We start from the raw sequence: 18355 nt of genomic DNA, 5'->3' as shown, positions 1-18355 counted from the left end.
TGTCCCAGGATTACACATACGATGACCCTGAAATGGCCTTGAGAGTAAAACTCAAGGACTAACTCAGGAGATGGGCCAAGACTTCACAGTGAGGAACTCACTGTCATGACCTGTTCTCTGCCATCTGGGAACCACACTTGCTGATCTCAGAGGTTCTCCCAGTCACCCAGAGGGTAGAGCCTGCCGGTCAGCACGCTTTAAATGTTTAAGTGGAACAAAGTGTCTCACATCAAGGAGAGATATTATATTGACTATCGTAGTAGCCACCCCAAGGATTTATCAGATCTTTGAAACCATATGTGAGAGTCGAGTGTAAAAGAGAACTCTTGTCCTATATTTTACGCTAGAGACAATGATTAAACTTTTTTTTAAACCAAATGGAAATCTTCATGCTATCCCAACACAGACATGTGAAATTAACAGGTGTCACAGAAATAAATTTAAGATATCATATTTTTAACTGAGTCCCCAATAATGGAAAAAATATATCAAGTTAAAACAGACAGAATTATAATATTCTCTCACCTCAACTGTATAGTATTGATAATTGGTATCACTGCCGATTGGATTTGGAGATCCCTCCCACCTCGAAATGCAATCCCCCCCTCTTTTTTGGAATGATTGGTTCATTAAGTTCTAAGAGAGAATAATAATTACATTGAGTTCAGGGGTTAAAATGTATCAGGAAAAAAATTAGTTAGCATACATGCTACAGTTAGCTATCAGAAAAATGTGGGTCTTCACGTTTCCATGACCCCATAATATTGCATATAAGTCAGTGACAGGAATATTCCGATCATTGCAAATTTCAACATGCATTTAAATACAGAATTACTATATCACAATTAACATCAGAACATCTTTTGTAACCTAAAATTAGTTACGATATTAATCTCTCACATTTTTGTGGATAAATGTGAGTAAAGGTTATTAAAGTCATTTGTCACATACACCCTCCTCCCAAATCCAAACAAATAAACAAACAAATAAATAAATATGCTCAGAATCAAAGGTTACGTACATACATGGCTCAGTAAACATTAAATCCATATGACCACCTACAGTTTATAAAATTTTGCTCTTTTCTTAAAAGCTCGTGGAGTTTCTGCCTCTCCTGATTAGGTCTCCTTTGATGAGACTTCGAGGTCCGTGATATGGATTCGTCACTGTCAGAATTTTCCTAGCATTTGTAACTATAAACTAGTTTCAATTTAAGTTTAAAAGAATAACAAAGGCTCCTTTTCAAGAAAGAGAACTGTATAGATTCTCTTTAAGGAGAGAGGAAAGGGAAACATTTTCTCAACATTAAAGATGATATACACCAATTTTTAAAATGACTATTACTGCTAAAGGTAGCCTGAAAATGCACCTTGACTATACTGATGAGTTTAACGACCATTTAAAAAAAGACCATTTAATGTCTGCAAGTCACAGGATTTAATTTGAAGGGAGTTTTGAGGGACAAACATGCTGTAATGTAAATTTCCACATGATTTAGCCAGAAGATGAGTAACTTTACGGTGTGAAAATTGTTTCCAGGGTTTGACTGCTAGTTTGGCTAGAAAATGCTAGGTAACTGATACTGTTACCTATGTTCAGTTGATCTAGTGCAATCACCACTTTAACACTGAAAGTGAGCACTCAGAATGACAAACTTCAGGAACGAGAACTGAGAACACGCTTACCACGGGTTGCAATGGGGCACCGGGCATCATGGCGTTGGCTAGTTGCATTTGCTGGGCCAACATGGCCATGTTCTTCTGCTGAATCAAGTTATTGCGCCCATTTATCTCCAATTGCGTTTTTAAGTGGGGGGGTGGGTGAAGATATTTGCAGTTCTCCCTGGAGCAACGACCCTAAGAAACAAAAGCAGAAAATATCACCTTAAAAAAATAATAAAATCCACAAATCTTAAGAAAATCATAATGACGCAAACCCGTCACTTGAATCTACTGTGGGTCTTTCACACAATGAAAAAAGTCCAAATCACTTTATTATACATTTCGAGTAAATGATGAATTCACTCTAGTGTATTATCAAAATGAGATATTAAGACATGTGAAAAAAGTTTCAAGCTTAAAGAAGCTCCTGTATTTTAACATTAGCATTAATATTTCTAGTTCCAAGTTTAAAAATCTACAAACTGCCAGGGGAATATTAAAACACAGAATTATCAAATAAAATGTTAGGCTCCTTCCGTAACATCTTCTGGTTAACTTTAATGAACCCAAAAGAATGATGAAGTTTTACCATCTATTTTTACTTGTACTGAGTCGTAAGGGAATGAAATTAGAGGACTCAAGGCACACTGTTATCTTCAGTAAAACACCTTTACATGTATCTCACAAGAAGTAACATTAAAATTACTACTAAGCGTTATAAGCCAATATATTAAGAAATGTACAGATGAAAGGAAGAAGATTTCCACACATTCCTCACTGTGTATAGAGATTAGTAAGTATAGTGAAATATTGGTGAAAAATGTAGCCTTTAACCTTCCAGTGGTAAATCTAGTCTACATCACCCAAGAATTATACAACAATAGAAACAGACATATTTACCCTCCAAAAAACTTAGAGTATAAAATGGAGAAAAAAAATAAGTTACTATAAAACAAGAAATGTGAATATACCTTCCTTTGGGATGATTCTTCTCATCAAAATATATTTATTAAAGTCTGTATTATGCAATATTGTCAGGGATTGACCCATATTATTTCAATATAGTATTGTCAAGTCATATTGATAGTAACTTATCTCATGAATTACCACCTTGACAACTTCTTTTACCAATAAATCTAATCAGAGCTGTTTGTGAGGGTAAAAGAAAGATTTAATTGAAGCCATCAACCACCTTCTTGAGCTTTCTTTGATTTTTCTAAGAAAAATCTATTTACCATAATTTGACCTTGTACTGCAAATGGACGCAGAAAACTGATGTTTATATTTGTGAGAAAATCTGTCACAATTCTAACTTGAATGATTTATTTCTGGCTCGTTTTGATTAAGCTTTTTAGGAATAAGTTCATAAGTTTGTATCACAGGATACTGCCTTTTATTTTAACAAGCTTTATGTAATAAAGCTTTACTAATAACATTTTAAGTCAGGAGGCAGTAGAGAACAGTGGTCAATAGCAAGGACCTTACAGGCCTCAGGACCTGGGGTAGAGGCCTAGCTCTCTCACTCATCAGCTGCATGAATTGCATAAAAAACTAACTCCTTTAAGCCTCAGGGTTTTCATTCATTTCAAAATTGCTATATAACCTACAAAAGAATAAGTTTATTTTTAAGATTAAAGAAGATAATGTCTATGTCACACCCTCGGTACTGCCTGGCACTGTCCAAGGGGCAGAGGAAGGTCAGAAGCTGCTATTCCCACCACTCCCAGAGCATTTTAAATTGTATACACAATAAGAGAAAAACAAAATATTGGCATGAAGGTAACTTTTATAATATTTATTAGTTATGGCTATTGATAAATTCACAAGTAAAGTAACATTTACATATCTATGAGCTATTCCATCTGAAATCATCATGCTTGACATCTGTTCAGATCGTGATTAGTGTAAAAGCATCTGGATGCAAAACAACTTTCATAAAAACAACACTTCGAGTCACAAGATAAACCACAGGGGATGACTGGCCAACACAAATAACTCATGGATGACACATGGTCTGATTTCAGGGATATCCAGTTGGGGTCTTTTAAAGAAAACCTGCTTTTTCAGTACAAAGAACAACTTGTCTCTAAGAGAAATTCTGCTTCTCAGTATCTCCACATCACATTTCTTACTAAGATTGGATTTATTTAAGTGCAGATAAGCAGGGTTATATCCACTCTGAAGATTCAGTTACTGTCAATTGACTCAGATCAGTTTCTAGAGTTCCATAAATAACACAGAGACAGCCCTGGGCCCTGAACCCTGCTTTGTCAACACTAACACTGGTCTTCCTCGCACTTCATTCTAGTGCCTCCCTTGAACATAAACCACCAGGGCTCTCCTACCTAGGAATACAGCCTGGATTGAAACAACGAAGGAGAGAAACCACGTGCAAACCACCATATATTCTGTATCCCCGCATCTCAAAACTTTTAATAGAAACTCGGACATTGGGTTTTCGTTTTGTCTTTACTACATCTACTCAGGAAAAATACCATTCTGCTACACTTCCTACATAGGCCACCTTTCCATGCTTAGCTTGATCTGACTGGATTGCAGCCTCACTTTCAAAAAGCTATGTTCCTAAGAATCATCAACTGAGGACATTTTGTGGCAAAGTACACAGACTACCAAGCCTCCTCCACAGAGTTTGTGGCAATAGGTCTGGGGCCCAGGGATCTACATTTAACGGTATTCCAGGTTATTCTGATATAGCAGAAAACACTACAGAACACAATTATGCAAAGCCACGTGAATTTTTCATTGACACGTATGGAAAAAATAACTGAGTAGCCTCCGCAATTGATATTAGATAAACTTAGCTTCTTAGGAAGGTCAAAACGTATTTAATGCTTACTATGCTGCTGAATAGTTGTGGTTTGACAAATAAAGAGGTCAAAAGCAAGTTAGAATAAACATCCTCTTCCAGAGAATTGCCTAAGCTCTGAGGAAAACCACCAGTAGCAACCCTTCTGGAGAGTTCAGGTAAATACGACATTGGTACCTCTCCACATTCATCCATCTCTTGAGTTCCCAGCACTGTACCTCAATAAGCATTTGCAGAATGAATGAATGAACACTTCTTACTAAATGCTTATAGATGAATTCTACTGTAAATCCATTCTGGAGACAATGAAGGTAACAGAATAAAAACTAGATCTAATACCAAATTTTGACTCTGAGTTGTACTAACCTAATGATGCTTTTATTCAGAGGCCAGAAATTTGAACACAGAATAAATAAAGCCTGCCACAATAAAAGGAGAAAAAGTAACATGAGGCCTGCAAGTTTCACTAGGGAGGAAGATTTGTGTAGGGATTCAATGTACTTGGCATTTTAAAATCTATACAGTGACAATACATTCTAAAAAATCTAAAAACAGAAATTCAATCAGTATCTTGTACTCACATATGCAGATTTTTGTATAGGAGCTACTACTCTACATCATCAGAGATTTCACCCCAAGATACAATAAACTGGGTTGCTAGGATTAATGCAAAAACATGAAGAAGTTTCTATTCAGTTTTGATTGCTACATGCAGTTCCCCTTATTGCCATATAATCGTACATCTGACCAAACACAGCTTGGTTCAAACAACAGCTTTGTTACTTACTTGCCGTGTGACCTTATGGAAGTTAGTTAACTTCTCAGAGTGACCATAGCTTTCCTGTAAATAGTAACAATACCATTGACCTCACGGGTGATGTATGAGGATTGAGCGAGATAGTGGGCCAGCCTCATACATGGCTCCTGGTATAACAGCCTGGCAATAAATATTAATAATTTCTCTCTCTTTCCGTAAGTTCTCAAGCTAATAACAAGCAGCAGTTGCTTAACCTAGGACCCTATCTGTTAACGGTACTAAAAATAATACAAGTAGCAAAACTCAGTGACAGTACATGTCAACCATCAATAACATAAGCTTTCCCCTTAATCATCACTTTCTATTTGCGACATCCACTAAGGGAAAATGCCCTTCGAATACATTTCTCACAATGTTATGCTTCTGCGGTTTACTTCTGTGGATCGCACCTGAATCTTATTTTCAGTGAGCTGGCCAGCTGACTAGCAGGCCACACTATACTGCCTATACCATAAATATCTTAGACTCCATTCAAGGAGGCCTTTTATAAGTTAACACAACACAGATTCCAAAGACATCATTGTAATGCATATACTGTATATTTTAAGGAAACGGAGGAAGTTCAATAAAATATTGATCCAGAATGAGTCCATTTTTCTCTAATAATTTTTCTACCATCTTTAAATATAAGTAACCTGCCCAGAAAAAGTAAAAAATGTCCCCTTGTAGACCATTTGAGGCTAATGAGAGATTAAGTCATCAAATCCTCAATTTCTGAGGTTACAAACTGTTAAGTTGTGAATTGAAGGATTTTCTCATTAGCCTTTGAAATTGGTACAAAGCGTGTGATTCTAACAAGGGAAGATGTACATTTAGATTAGTTGAGTCTCAAAATAAATGCCTGATTAATTTTTAAATATTATAGTGTAATTAAGTGTACTTTAAAGTGATTACACACATAGTACAAGCATATATAATATATATCTAAAATGATATGTATGTGATGTATATAGTGAAGTATAAATTGTAGAATAAAGATAAAAACTGAATGAAACTAGAGATGGCAATTTAGACACATAAGAAACTATTTCTCTGCTATTTCTAATATTTATTTAAGAACTAGCTAGCAATCAAAAATAAAACATCTTACTTAGAAGTTGGCCAAACTTAGTAAGACAAAAATAAATCAACATTATATTTGAAAACTGGAAACACTAATTTCCCATTTTTTCCCATTTCCCAAGAATTACACTTCTTCCATCTAAAATAAAAGGACTATAGTGACCTATGAGGTCAGAATGTAAAAAGTCACCTTATTAAGTTGCCAATGGTAACTATGTGGTAGGATGAAAATTACTGAGTCACATTTGCATAGACTCTGAAAAGAAAGGGGCAATAAAAAAATTATAGGGGTACCAGCTAATACGCATATGTCTTTTCCAACTTTCATTGGAAGTACTGGTTTTCTGGTAGACTGTTCGAACTGCAACCATTTATTTCAATTGTTAAAACTAATATTTCCTATGGAACAGCTGATATATGCAAATGTTTTGAAGCACTTTCTGAAGATATTCACTGCTCAGATATTGGCCAGAAGCTCTGGCAAAGGAAGCTGGGAGCTTCCTGTTGAAAATTGCTACTGGATTGGTTGGTTTTGGGGGTTTTTTCCTGCTAAGATAATACAACTATCTCAGAAAAATTTTGCCAAAGGGGGAAAGAAACCCTTTGCAGTCAAGAAATAGTTTCACGCTTTTCCAAAATGATTTTTTTTATGGTTCTGCCATGCTTGCAAATGATCAATTCTAAGGCAAGGGTGAGTAAATTTACATATATAGTATTTATTTGAAAAGTATAAGTACCTAGTGGTAGGAAATGTACGGCAGTTTAAAAGGCGATTAAGAAAAAATTATATTTTATACACACACAAATATGCACACACATGCATATATGCTCAAATGTTTTGTTTTCATTTAGGGAATGATATGTTTAATTAGCTCTAGGAATTACAGCTTATTGGCTTTTGCAAATATTGAAAACAAATTAATTGCATCTAACACACAGGATATTGTAGCTCTTAAATGTATATATCTCCTTATGATTCACTTGTTTCCATAAAGGACTTGTGTCAGCTTAAATTATTTTATTATATTTATTTATTTTAAACATTTTATTTATTTTTTGGATGCTTTGGGTCTTCGTTGCTGCACGTGGGCTTTCTCTAGTTGCGGCGAGCAGGGGCTACTCTTTGTTGCGGTGTGCAGGCTTCTCATTGCGGTGGCTTCTCTTGTTGTGGAGCTCGGGCTCTAGGCACGTGGGCTCAGTAGTTGTGGTGCACGGGCTTAGTTGCTCCACGGCATGTGGGATCTTCCCGGACCAGGGATCGAACCCGCGTCCCCCGTACCGGCGGGGTGATTCTTTACCACTGCGCCACCAGGGAAGCCCCTTGTCAGCTTAAAGAACATACACATCCTAAAAAGAAGTTCAAGGTTTCTCAACCTCAGCACTATTGACACTTGGGTGGCTATCTTGCCATTGCCATTTCGGTGGCCTAGTCTTTGTCGTGGGGCCGTTCTTGGCCTTGGAGGGTGTTTAGCAGCAGGCCTGGTCTGCTAGATGCAGACAGCACTCCTGCAGTCCGTGATGACGGTCAAAATTATTTCTTGATATTGCCAAAACATCCCTGGGGGTCAGGGGCAGGCAAAACCATCTCCAGCTGAGAGTTATCCACTGCTTTATACCTAATGGACTTTAATGAAGGCCGTATTAGTCTGCTCAGGCTGCCATAACAAAATACCATAGACTGGGTGGTTTCAACAACATAAACGTATTTTCTCACGGTTCTGGAAGTTAGAAGTCCAAGAATAAGGTTCTGGACAATTTGGTTTCCAGTAAGAGCTCTCTTCTTGGCTTGCAGACAATCCCCTTATTATTTCCTCACATAGCCTTTCCTTGGTGCATGCACGCAGAGAGCTCGCTCGCTTGCTGGTGCCTCTTATAAAGACACCAATTCTGTCAGATCAGGACCCCACATCCAGGACCCTAACCTTAACTACTTTAACGTTCATTATTTCCTTAGAGGCCCCATCTCCAAATATAGCCACACTGAAGACAGGATTTCAACATACACATTTTATGGGGACACAAACAGTCAGTAAAAGGGGCACACATAATTTAAAACCTGCTAACCTGAAGTTTTTTGTAAGTAGCTTTAAATATTTTCATTCTTACATTTAAATGGTAGGATCCTTTATTCTGGGAATTTCCTCAAACATAAGATAATGGATTTGTACTATAAAACCTGGCTCTAAAGGAGTGGGTGGTTGACCAGTTATTCCTTCCAATTTTGCAAAATTCTAATAGCTGCAGCTTCCAAAAACTTTCAAAGTAGGAATATGTGAAGTTCAGTAGTTGTTTGTTTTGGTTTTAAATAAAATTATTTTATTTAAAATAAAAACAAAGACTGTGGTATATCAAAGACTAAATAATTAAATTCCAAAATCATATCAATAGCTCCATTCACTTGTTAACTAGAATACTGAAGAAACTGACTTTTTTAAGGGCAAGCAACATTTTCTTGATTTCCCAGAAAGTCTTTTCAGGAAAACTAAAAGTTAGACATGTACCCCCTCCTTTGAAAAAGAAGCTATTGAGAAAGATAAATTAAGTAGCCAGAGAACCCAGAAAAATAAAGATTTCTGACTGCCAAAATAAAGATTTCTGACTGCCAACTGCCAACTGGAATTCTGGTGGACCCATTGCATAGTGTAGTTTTTAATCATATGTAAATGGATACATGTGTACGTATGTAATTATGCATATACACACCATATATGTTCACCCCAACTGTATACCTATTTCTAAGATCAGTGTATGCACTACAAACTCAGACTTTGCTTTTGTTGCAAATTTAAGAAACTTAAGATATATGACTAAAATTTTTATTTCATCCTTTATTTGAGAAAACACATGAGGACTTTTAGGAACCTATAGAATAAAACCTAAAAAGAGGGCTTCCCTGGTGGCGCAGTGGTTGAGAGTCCGCCTGCCGATGCAGGGGACATGGGTTTGTGCCCCGGTCCAGGAAGATCCCACACGCTGCGGAGCGGCTGGGCCCCTGAGCCATGGCCGCTGAGCCTGCGCGTCCGGAGCCTGTGCTCCGCAACGGGAGAGGCCACAACAGTGAGAGGCCCGCGTACCGCAAAAAAAAAAAAAAAAAAAAAAAAAAAAAAAAAAAAACCTAAAGGAATGCTGTACTATCATTTAGTCGAAATTCTTAAAGTAGTGAAAACAGATATCTTCATTTTTTTCTTAGAAAGTCTCCAGGGGGATTTCACTGGTTTGATGTTATTGTTTGTTTGTTTTGTTTTGTCTTACAAATAGTATTCTATAGTATATCACAAATGAGATGACGCTTGAACAATGCAGTGGGCCGGGATGGGGGGTTGGTTGTTAGGGACACCAATCCTCACGCAGTTGAAAATCCAAATATAATCATATGGTTGGCCCTCGTTATGGGAGGTTCAACATCTGTAGTTCAAGCAACCTCAGAGAGTGTGGCATTGTTGCAGTATTTATTGAAAAAAAATCTGCATATAAGTGGGCCCGCACAGTTCAAACCCATGTTGTTCAAGGGTCAACTGCAGTATACACATTGTTAATATGTCAAAACTATCTATTTACTATTTTTAAATAGTATGGTATACTACATAGTAAATAGATAGTATTGACATATTAACAGGAATTTTTTTTTTTAATTTGAGCTACATTTTTTGTTTGTTTGTTTTAATTTGGCTACATTGGGTCTTTGTTGTGGCAGGCGGGCTCTCTAGCTGCAGCATGTGGGCTTAGTTGCCCTGTGGCATGTGGGATCTTAGTTCCCCAACCTGAGGTTGAACCCACGTTCCCTGCATTGGAAGGTGGGTTCTTGACAACCGGACCACCAGGGAAGTCCCTATTCATTTTTTATTCTCAAATATTATGCCTCTTTAAGCCAGATTATAAGTGTACCCTTGTACTTATTTCAGAGTTTTACCATCTAAAAATGCTACAAAATACTCTTTAAAACAAACACAATTTCTGTTTTAATTTCCTCATTGGACTTTCAGGTAACACCAGGAACAAATGCTTAGCATCCCCATAGAACAACGGAGAAAGGAGTCATTTCTCCTCTTATTTTGCTGGGCAGTTAATCTCTAGTCTCCTAAACTTAACATGAAGTAAATATAGCAACATTAATCAATATTTAAAGCTTAACTTTCTAGGTGTAAATTGCTATTTCTTCATCCAATCAACATAAGGACAAATGCTTGGAACTCAGGTCAACATAAGACCTGAGAGAATTTTCTCCTATCAGTAAGAGAAAAAAGAAGCAGAAATTTATAAATGTATTTTCACTGAAATATTCCCTATTTCTTTATTTTATTTTACTACCGATCTGAAGTGCTTTCAAATGAAATGCAATATAATGCAAATTTTGATTTTTTTCCTTTTCCTGACCCCATAAAAAGTTCATCTTTACATATAAACTGTGGCTTAACAACTCTTGAGACTGCCAGGAAAAGAAAGAAAAGTACTAACACACATACACATCCATACACACAATCTATTGAGTTTAAATTTGTAATTTTACCATGGCCTGAAAGGATATAAAAGAATGTAACAGACACTGTTTCCTGGGCATTAAACTTTTTCACATCCAAGTCTAATCTGATTTTAGGGAAGCGATTCTTGGTTAGACTTTTCTAGCTATTTAAAGAGGCCTCTCCAGTATTCAAATGTTCTAGGCACTATTTTATAGAACATTCCTAAGTTTGATGACGACGATTCTTGGACACGAAAACCAACAGTGACATTTACAAGACTCCAAAATATCCTCAATGCTGACGCAATATCAACGCACTCTAACTCAAACATCGGGATACTATGACTTTTTTCCCCAGAGAACTTAGGAGCTTTAATTGCACAACTCCCATTAATCATCTTGAAAATGGCATAACTGAAACTCTACACGTCTAGATAAGTATTACGTAATGCAAGAGAGTCGGGTTAGCTGCTGCCGAGGAGGTGGAGAAAGGGAAAAAGGCAACAAATCACACACACATTCTTGTTACAAAAATACCACTCCTTTCTCCAGCAGCTTTTGTCTGTGAGAGATCAGATATACATACAACTGTGACAGCAACAGTTATATCAGCACACAATTTTAGCTGATACTCATCTGAAGAAATCTTAGCCTCCTCAGAGAGGGCCCACAGGGATCTTATATTTAGAGTTGCTTTTGATGGGATGCTGTAAGAAGAAACGGTCTCACTTTTTCCTTCTACTCCTGGCCTCCTCTATGCCACAGAATCCCACAACAGTGTGTAGCCATCTATGAAGTGCTATAAAGGGTTTAGCTGGCACCTATGGTCTGCCACTCTTCCAGTCTTCCTGGGCTCCAAAGATGGGTCTGGCCAGCATCCCTAAGCCAAACCAGAGTCTCCAATGACCTTGTGAAAGCCCAGTGACATTTGGTAGGTGCCAGTATCATTAAACAGTCCAACATTTGTTGGCTGCTTTTTTATAGCATCATAAAATTGGAAATGCCAGATCACTATGTTTCTATTATTTTTTTAAATTGCTTCATTATTTTTTTCGGTACAGCAACTGTCAGACTTCTAAACTGTTTGGAGCAGAAAGACTTCTGAAGTTTTATGGTATCCAAATCAGACAGTCTTCAATCTTGGCTAATAATTAAAAGCCCTAACATTTACATAATAAAATTTAGAGCTCTATTTGTAGCGCATGCCTTTCAATTGAGAAATACAAAATGTTTTACAGATAGTACCCCATTCATCATCATACCATTATTAGGTGGATTACAGCATGACTGTCTATATTATATTTCTAGGGCTTTCCTGAAGGTAAAAAGGAGGTAAACTTCTTAAGTCAAAAGTACATAATTTTTTCCTCAACAATCTCTTGGAAGACTTGTTTAAGCAGTTCTTTATAGAACTATTCTAGCTCTTAGTGCATTGATAAAGCAAAAGCTCTCCATCTTTAAATACCTCTCCAAAGGAGAAGGAAAGGGGTCCTCACCCAAGTACACATAACTGAACCCAGACAGCCCAACTACGAAGCTGGAACTCTTCGCCATTACACTAGAGGTAATGGTAACCATTACACCATCACTTGATCATCGTTACATGTGCGTGCTTTTCTAATCACTGCTCACACCAAACACAGAAGACTTTATCCACAATAGGTCAGAACCAAACGGATGCTTCAACCCCCTTGAGTTCTGCAAAGCAAAAGATGTTTCACAATATAAGCAACTAATCTTGGAGAAGATTAATCCACATAGTATTTCCGAAGTGTAATGAAAAAACTTAGAATAACTTCCAGTTTCTCTGTCATTCTTTTTTTTCCCCCCTCAGCAGAACCTGTACTATAGGATCAACAGCAGAAAAGAAAATAATTGAACACCATAAAGTTAAATTTCTGCTTCACATTATCCATTTCAACAAGAGCCCTAGTGAGTCAAGAGGTTCTTGGACTATCTATGGATTCCACTGACCTGGCCTCTGTGATTTAGACAGATCACAAGTAAAGAAAAGGTGATTTTATACAGAAAAAGAGAATACATTATATATATTAAAAATAGGGCTTCCTGGTGGCACAGTGGTTGAGAGTCTTCCTGCCGATGCAGGGGACACGGGTTCATGCCCCGGTCCGGGAAGATCCCACATGCTGCGGAGCGGCTGGGCCCGTGAGCCATGGCTGCTGAGCCTGCGCGTCCGGAGCCTGTGCTCCGCAACGGGAGAGGCCACAACAGTGAGAGGCCCGTGTACCGCAAAAAAAATAATAATAATTAAAAATAAAAAACAAAATTAGACAATATAGAGAGGCTTTAAGGGGCAAGTCTTTCATTCAGCAACAGAAAAGAAAGTAACGGAAATCAAAGAGGTAAAACATTTTGATGACGTCAGCTCAAGAATAATAACACCATTGCTTTTTATTTACATGAAGCATTTGCTATATTTATACCTTCTAGATCCTACACATGCCTACAAATATAGGAAAGTAAACCCTATTTTTTTTACATCTCTAAAGTAACATTTATTATTGGTTATGATAAACCTTTAAGTATAATATCATGCAATGTTTTCAAGGTCCCATTTCAATATTTCCCTTGTAAATCTCCCATCAAAACCCACTAGATTGGATAGTGTATATTATGCATATGACTGGTGCTTAAATAGTTTTCTAAACTATAACAGATGTCCAAAATTTTGGCTATCAGTTTTATATAGAAATTATTAAATTACACTGCTCTCCAATCTTTTAGCGACATCACTGACTTTGCCAAATAAGAAAGACCCTTCCTTTTCCCCAATTTTTCATTCCAAGTCCTCTGTAAACCTCTGAGATTCCCTAACTGAAGACACACACTGTCACTAGCTTCCTGACCTCACAGATTCTGCCTCAAGTCCAGCCATTAAACACTACTGCTTCACGTAAACAATGACAGAGCACAAGGCAAAAGTGAGGTGACAGAGGTCCGCACTACTGCTGACCACTGTCTCCTTCAGGCAGATCAACTTCGTACTTGAACAAAATGTGCTCAATGCCACTGGCACTGCCCCCGTAGGGAAAGCACTCCCCTCCCCCCATCCCCATGACAATTTGCTAAAATTGTGCACAGTCATCAGCTCGCTCTCTCTCTCAGACTTCAGGCTGCAGCGAGGAGAAAGACAATTGGCTCCCGGGCCCAGAACACGTCTCTATTGGATGCTGACTGCAGCAGCATAGGCGGTAGGGTGAAAAACAATCTCTTGAAGTAAAAAAAAAAAAAGCATCACAACACAGGTTATCTGAGCCTGTCTCCTCCTCTGCCCCCACCCCCATCCCCAGAGACTTCCACTGGCTTTCTCAGGCAGGTTCCCAAACATCTAAAGGAGTGACCGTGAACAGAAGTTACTTGAAAATTATCTCTGGGAATAAAACAGGAAAGTCTCCAAATTTTGAGAAAGAGTTCATATATTTCTGCTATCCTGGAATAGCTTTCTGGAAAATGATCCACTTTAACAATAAACAAATAAAAAGAGATGCCTGTGAGCTATGGAACTCTTTCAAAACATCTATATGATGAGTCTCTTAAGGCAGAAGGGTACTGAAGTGACTTAAACAGAGGCATTTGAAAAGCTTAATCATTACAAGGTGTTCTGTTCTAAACAGCAATCAGAAGCTGCGGAGATATTCTTAAGTGCTTATTTAAGATGAAAAGTATGGAGATGTTGGGCCTCACGGGAACCTCAGCCATGGCAACACTTTTATAATAAGTCAGAATGCGAACGTAAGAGGGAAAAGCACAGGCGGCTGTCACATGGTGTTTTTCTCCTGCTATCACATCAAAAACATTTAGGCTGAAAGCCCGGATCTGCTCAGCACCGGGCTTGGGTGTATTAAGTGAGTAAAGCGACGTATCTGTGAATTTTACACTCTCTACCTCTGGCTAAAGCAGGTGGCTGTTAGTAGACATAGTTGTTTCATGTTCCTTGGCACTGCACATGCCTTCCTCCCAGCAGGGCCACAGGGCTTCACTGCGCACTAATGTCTTGTCTTCCTCCCATGCTGATGGCCTCCAGAAGGAGGCTGTGCCTCAACCTTGTGCCCACAGCGCAGCCCAGGCCAATAAGCCTAATAAACATTTGCCAAGTGAGTGAGTCCTGACTTTATTTCAGAATACAAAATATTCCATCCAGAGAAAGAGAAATATAGTATGACATCACTTACATGTGGAGGCTAAAAAAAAAAAAAAAAAAAACGATACAAATGAACTTATTTACAAAACAGAAACAGACTCACAGACTTAGAGAACAAACTTATGGTTACCGGGGGAAGGGTGGGGGGGAGGGATAGATTGGGAGTTTGGGATTGACATGTACACACTGCTATATTTAAAATAGACTGGGCTCCCCTGGTGGCGCAGTGGTTAAGAATCCGCCTGCCAATACAGGGGACACGGGTTCGAGCCCTGGTCCGGGAAGATCCCACATGCCACGGAGCAACTAAGCCCGTGCGCCACAACTACTGAGCCTGTGAGCCACAACTACTGAAGCCCGTGCGCCTAGAGCCCGTGCTCCTCGACAAGAGAAGCCACCGCAATGAGAAGCCCGCATACCACAATGAAGAGTAGCCCCCGCTCGCCACAACTAGAGAAAGCCCGCGTGCAGCAACGAAGACCCAACGCAGCCAAATAAATAAATTTATTTTTAAACTTTTAAATAAATAAAATAGATAACCAACAAGGACCTACTATATAGCACAGGGAACTCTGTTCACTATTATGTAACAACCTAAATGGGAAAAGAATTTGAAAAAGAATAGATACATGTATATGTATAATTGAATCACTGCTGTACACCTGAAACTAACACATTGTTAATCAACTATACTCCAATATAAGAAGTTAAAAAATAAACTTACAATAAAAAACCTTTAGACACAAAAAAGAAGAAATTAACACAATAAATAAACTTACAATAAAAAAACCTTCAGACACAAAAAAGAAGAAATTAACACATTATAAATCAACTATACTTCCATTAAAAAATAAATATTAAAAAAAATTCTGTCCGATAAAGTAGTTCTCAAAAACATTCCTTGTGCATCTTCACCCAGACCTCTGTCAACTCACACACTGTGGCCTCATCTTCTCTCAATTCAATTGTATTTTCCTTCTCCCCTAGTCTCCTCCCATTTGCTCCATTTCCTGGTAACTTCTTACTACCATCATCCAGCCACAACTTTGTACTCCGACCCAAATAAGCAATATGGCCACTTGCTGGATTTCTCTGTGCCTTGAGCGTGTAACCTTCTCCTCTAGAGGTCTTGGTGATTTTCACACAGGAACTGTCCCAGGACTTGACATAAAAAAAGCAATAGAGCCCCAGGTCAATGGTGACGACCACATGAACTGGAATCACAGAGTTGTTTGTTCCAATGCTAACTTTGATATTTATTAGCAGCGAGACTGGGTTAATTACTCAGGCTCGCTCAACTTCAACTTCCTCTTCTATAAAACTGGAAGTAAGAATACCATCCTAGGGGGCTTCCCTGGTGGCGCAGTGGTTGAGAGTCCGCCTGCCGATGCAGGGGACGCGGGTTCGTGCCCCGGTCCGGGAAGATCCCACGTGCCGCGGAGCGACTGGGCCCGTGAGCCATGGCCGCTGAGCCTTCGCGTCCAGAGCCTGTGCTCCGCAACAGGAGAGGCCACAGCAGTGAGAGGCCCGCGTACCGCATAAAAAAAAAAAAAAAAAAGAATACCATCCTAGGGATGGAGTGACTGTTAGGTGAAGGCATGAATAATGGCCCTTGATTATGCTCTGGTACTCAGGGGACGGACAGCCCTGGGTCCCTCTCACTCTCCTAGCACATTCTTCACATCTCTGGAACCTTGCAACCCCTGCTTCCTGTCACACAGTCCCACATCTCTGGTCACGCTTGAAAGCGTTCCTTCTCCTTTTCCTTCAGCCCCTGTTTTGACAGTCCTTCAGTTCACGGTCAAGTTAGAATCTCTTTTAATGAACTACTAACTCCCACTAAGCCTCTAGTGGCCAAGGATGGCAAATTTCCAGTCCAGGGGAAAAAACACTTCTCCAGGAGCCAGGGAGCCCTGGCTTCACTACAGCTCTTTCGGCCACTAGCTTTGTGGCATCATACAGGTGCTCACCTCCTAGCCCAAACAGTGCCTTCCTTTGTGAAACTGTAGCCAAGTAACGCAACTCCTGAGTGGCTGTGAGAAAGCTTTCCCAGTGCCCAAAGGCTGAATCAACGAATGCTCATTTCTCTGACCATAAGGAAACTGGGCATCTGTATTTTAAAAGGGGTTGATAATAAAGAGGAATCCTTTTCCTAGGTTAAATTTGATGATGAGAGGTGACCCTTTTCAAGTGTCACTTTCCCTGGATATTTCCTCTTTCCCTGTCCCCACTTCCTTCTCTTTCTTGTCAGGTAGGATAAACTCACAGTGGTGAACTCAGCATCAGTCAAACTGTATTACAGGTAATTTTTACAAGTCTGTCTATCCCTCGAGATTAAGAACTTGTTAAAAACAGGACAAACTCTTAACTTAGCAACCTAAGTACTTTTAGTTAATGTTTGTAGAATGAATAAGCAATTTAGGAGACAGGAGGGCATTTCTGGGGTCCCAGCTATCACACCACTGAGACACCCCTGTAAGGTTTAAGCCAATGGTCCTTAACCATGGCTGTACATTATAAATTAAAAATTCCTATACCCAGCTTCCATTCCCAGAAATTCTGCTTTAATTGATTTTGGCTGGGTCCCAGGAAAGCTCTCAGACAATTCTAATGACTGCTACTCTGAGGACCATTGGTTAGTCTCTATATACTAATGCACACTCTCATTTACAGGTCAATCACAGCCCTTTCCATAGTTCTTTTAAACCCAGTGTTTGCCAGTGACTTCAAGATAACTACTAATGTTATCTGTCAGTTAACTGATACTTGTGTTTCTAAACGGTCTCCTCACAGCTCCTTTCCTGGACAGTGGGAGAAAGGGCACTCAGGGCAAGGGCGGGCACAAAAAGAGCCACTGCCTTTTGTTCCCTTGGGCATGTCATCTTGGGCACACACGCAGGCAAAAGAGAAAGCAGAATGGAACAACGATTCATTGTCTCCTCATCTAACCCAAAAAACAAGCTAGAAGATAGGAAATGAATGGATGAGGCCAACAAGTAAAATAAAATAGGCGGTTTTGCCTTAAATATGCTTTATGCCAAGTCTTAATATCTTCTAGAATAACTTATTTATACATTTATCTACTTGGTGAGACTACTCATGTGCTGAGTGCTGCAGGACCGCGGAGACACAACACGAACCGGACACGTAGTTTGCAAAGGGGAATAAGGCATGCACATAAACGGCTAGAATACACGGACAGAAGACAAAAAGGGTCATAAGGTCAAAAAGACATTCCGCTTAGAAAAATCAGATAATAGCTTTGAAGAAGAGGTAGAATTTATACATGAGCGGTTACAAAAGATATCCAGGTAGAGGAAATAATCTAATTTGAAGCATCAGTGACAAGTAATAAGTCTGTAATAAG

At 38.9% G+C, this 18355-nt stretch overlaps 1 protein-coding gene across 12 annotated transcripts in view; it reads right to left on the bottom strand.

Moving 5' to 3' along the window:
* MBNL1 (muscleblind like splicing regulator 1) overlaps positions 1-18355 on the bottom strand; it is a 200783-nt gene that overhangs the window by 39021 nt on the left and 143407 nt on the right. For 8 of the 12 annotated variants that reach the window (XM_060011448.1, XM_060011437.2, XM_060011439.2 and 5 more), the window contains 2 exons: positions 1686-1856; positions 526-636 (listed from right to left, as the gene is read on the bottom strand). In XM_060011448.1, the coding sequence (XP_059867431.1) occupies positions 526-636; positions 1686-1754 (180 nt within the window). In that variant the 5' untranslated portion in view covers positions 1755-1856. The remainder of the gene's footprint in view (positions 1-525; positions 637-1685; positions 1857-18355) is intronic. The other 4 variants (XM_060011442.2, XM_060011443.2, XM_060011444.2 and 1 more) reach the window with 1 other exon arrangement.

The sequence above is a fragment of the Delphinus delphis genome, chromosome 4 (genome assembly GCF_949987515.2).
Source record: "Delphinus delphis chromosome 4, mDelDel1.2, whole genome shotgun sequence".
Lineage (NCBI taxonomy): Eukaryota > Metazoa > Chordata > Mammalia > Artiodactyla > Delphinidae > Delphinus > Delphinus delphis.
Note: the sequence above shows the minus strand (reverse complement) of the source record. Positions and strands in the feature narration are given on the sequence as shown.